This window comes from Schistocerca piceifrons, chromosome 4 (genome assembly GCF_021461385.2).
Source record: "Schistocerca piceifrons isolate TAMUIC-IGC-003096 chromosome 4, iqSchPice1.1, whole genome shotgun sequence".
Classification (NCBI taxonomy): Eukaryota; Metazoa; Arthropoda; class Insecta; order Orthoptera; family Acrididae; genus Schistocerca; species Schistocerca piceifrons.
The window spans coordinates 356,349,961-356,352,181 of NC_060141.1; the positions used below are offsets into that span (position 1 = coordinate 356,349,961).

Sequence of the window (2,221 nt, forward strand, 5' to 3'; positions counted from 1 at the left end):
GGAGGCCATGGAAACGGAAGGAGCAGAGGGGGGGAGTGGAGGGAAGGGATCAGAGGAGGTGAGGCAGGGAGGAGCCGGGGATGGAGCAACAAAAAGTGAGGGAGATGGGAGAGTGAGTAGTGGAGGGATGGATAGAGGGGGGGGATTGGCCACACCATGTGATGGTGGTGGCGGCGGCAGAGGGAGATGTGTATACTATAGCAGTGGTGGTGGCTGTAGTGGTGGTGGTGGGGGTTGACATGGTGACAAGGGGAAAAGCACAGGACAGGACAAAGAAGCAAACGAGGGATGGACAAGGTGACGAGAAACACAGAGTAAAAGAAATGGAGAAACGATGAAGGAGACTGGGGCTGAAGCCCCACTCTGCTGCTGCTGGTGGGGGAGGCGACCTGGCTGGCCGGCCGGGGGGGACGCTGCTGCTGCTGCTGCTGCTGCTACTGATGCTGGCTGGGACCGCTGCTGGCTGGGACCGCTGCTGGCTGGGACTGCTGCTGGCTGGGAACGCTGCTGGCTGGGACTGCTGCTGGCTGGGACCGCTGCTGGCTGGGACTGCTGCTGGCTGGGACTGCTGCTGGCTGGGACCACTGCTGGCTGGGACTGCTGCTGGCTGGGACTGCTGCTGGCTGGGACTGCTGCTGGCTGGGACTGCTGCTGGCTGGGACTGCTGCTGGGTGGGACCGCTGCTGGCTGGGACTGCTGCTGGCTGCTGGATGCTGCTGGCTGCTGGACGCTGCTGGCTGCTGCATGCTGCCGGCTGCTGGACGCTGGCTGGGACCACTGCTGGCTGTTGGCAGGAACCGCTGCTGGCCGCTGGCTGGGACCGCTGCTGGCTGGGACCGCTGCTGGCTGGGACTGCTGCTGGCTGCTGGACGCTGCTGGCTGCTGGACACTGCTGGCTGCTGGACGCTGCCAGCTGCTGGATGCTGGCTAGAACCGCTGCTGGCTGTTGGCAGGAACCGCTGCTGGGCGCTGGCTGGGACCGCTGCTGGCTGGGACCGCTGCTGGCTGGGACCGCTGCTGGCTGGGACCGCTGCTGGCTGGGACTGCTGCTGGCTGGGACTGCTGCTGGCTGGGACTGCTGCTGGCTGGGACCGCTGCTGGCTGGGACCGCTGCTGGCTGGGACCGCTGCTGGCTGGGACAGCTGCTGGCTGGGACTGCTGCTGGCTGCTGGACGCTGCTGGCTGCTGGACGCTGGCTGGGACCGCTGCTGGCTGTTGGCAGGAGCCGCTGCTGGCCGCTGGCTGGGACCGCTGCTGGCTGGGACCGCTGCTGGCTGCTGGCTGGACCGCTGCAGTGTGGCTGGAACCTGCAATACACCTAACGCTTCGATTAGAACCGAAAGGCCAATCGAAGGGCGGTATCCTTCCGGATTACCGCCGGAGATGATATGAAGAGCTTTGTGACATTTTATTTGTAAAATTAGAAAACAACAATTGGTTACGAGATTAAAATATTTATTTCCTTGAACAGTAATTTCATATCAGCTATTGTAAGCTTAAAATTTATATTTGCTGTTGCATTTGTTGTGTCACACAACATGTAACGAAATCAGACTCGTTACCAATGTTTCTCAGTCACAGACATAGACATCATCTGTGGTAGGAAATAGAAGTTCTGTGACTTCTTGATGTCTCCATGGTATACCTCGGTGAGTTAAGTACTACCACACGACTTATTGAAATATCCCCTTACGATCGCAACGGAGAAACTCGTTGAAAGCGTGATACAGAGTATAAGTGTTAGGCGCCTAGAACTCCTTGAAGCATCTGTGCAAGAACATCACCACAAAAAATTCCTTGTCATATTATTACAATATTTGACTATATGCATTCTCAGTAGCCACAATGAAACCAATAATGTACGCAGGGTATATTGTATTTAATACACAGAGAGCTAAAATTGATCCCAGGCGCAGGAATTTTCTTATGGTGTCACATTACGCGCGAGAAATCAAAGAATGTGGACACAAATTCACTAACGTCCTTTCCGTACCTGCTAACCTCTGACCCATAACAGAGGCTGTGAAGTTAGGTTCGTTTCCCATAAAAAAATGGCTCTGAGCACTATGGGGCTCAACTTCTGAGGTCATTAGTCCCCTATAACTTAGAACTAGTTAAACCTAACTAACCTAAGGACATCACACACATCCATACCCAAGGCAGGATTCGAACCTGCGACCGTAGCGGTCTCGCGGTCCCAGACTGCAGTGCCTAGAACCGC

At 56.2% G+C, this 2,221-nt stretch overlaps 1 protein-coding gene across 1 annotated transcript; it reads left to right on the forward strand.

The window, feature by feature from the left end:
• Positions 1 to 440: 440 nt before the first annotated feature.
• On the forward strand, positions 441 to 1,322 carry LOC124795831. The gene has a single exon (XM_047259914.1). It carries the CDS (start codon positions 441 to 443, stop codon positions 1,320 to 1,322), a length of 882 nt encoding a protein of 293 aa, XP_047115870.1.
• The last annotated feature ends 899 nt before the right edge of the window (positions 1,323 to 2,221 follow it).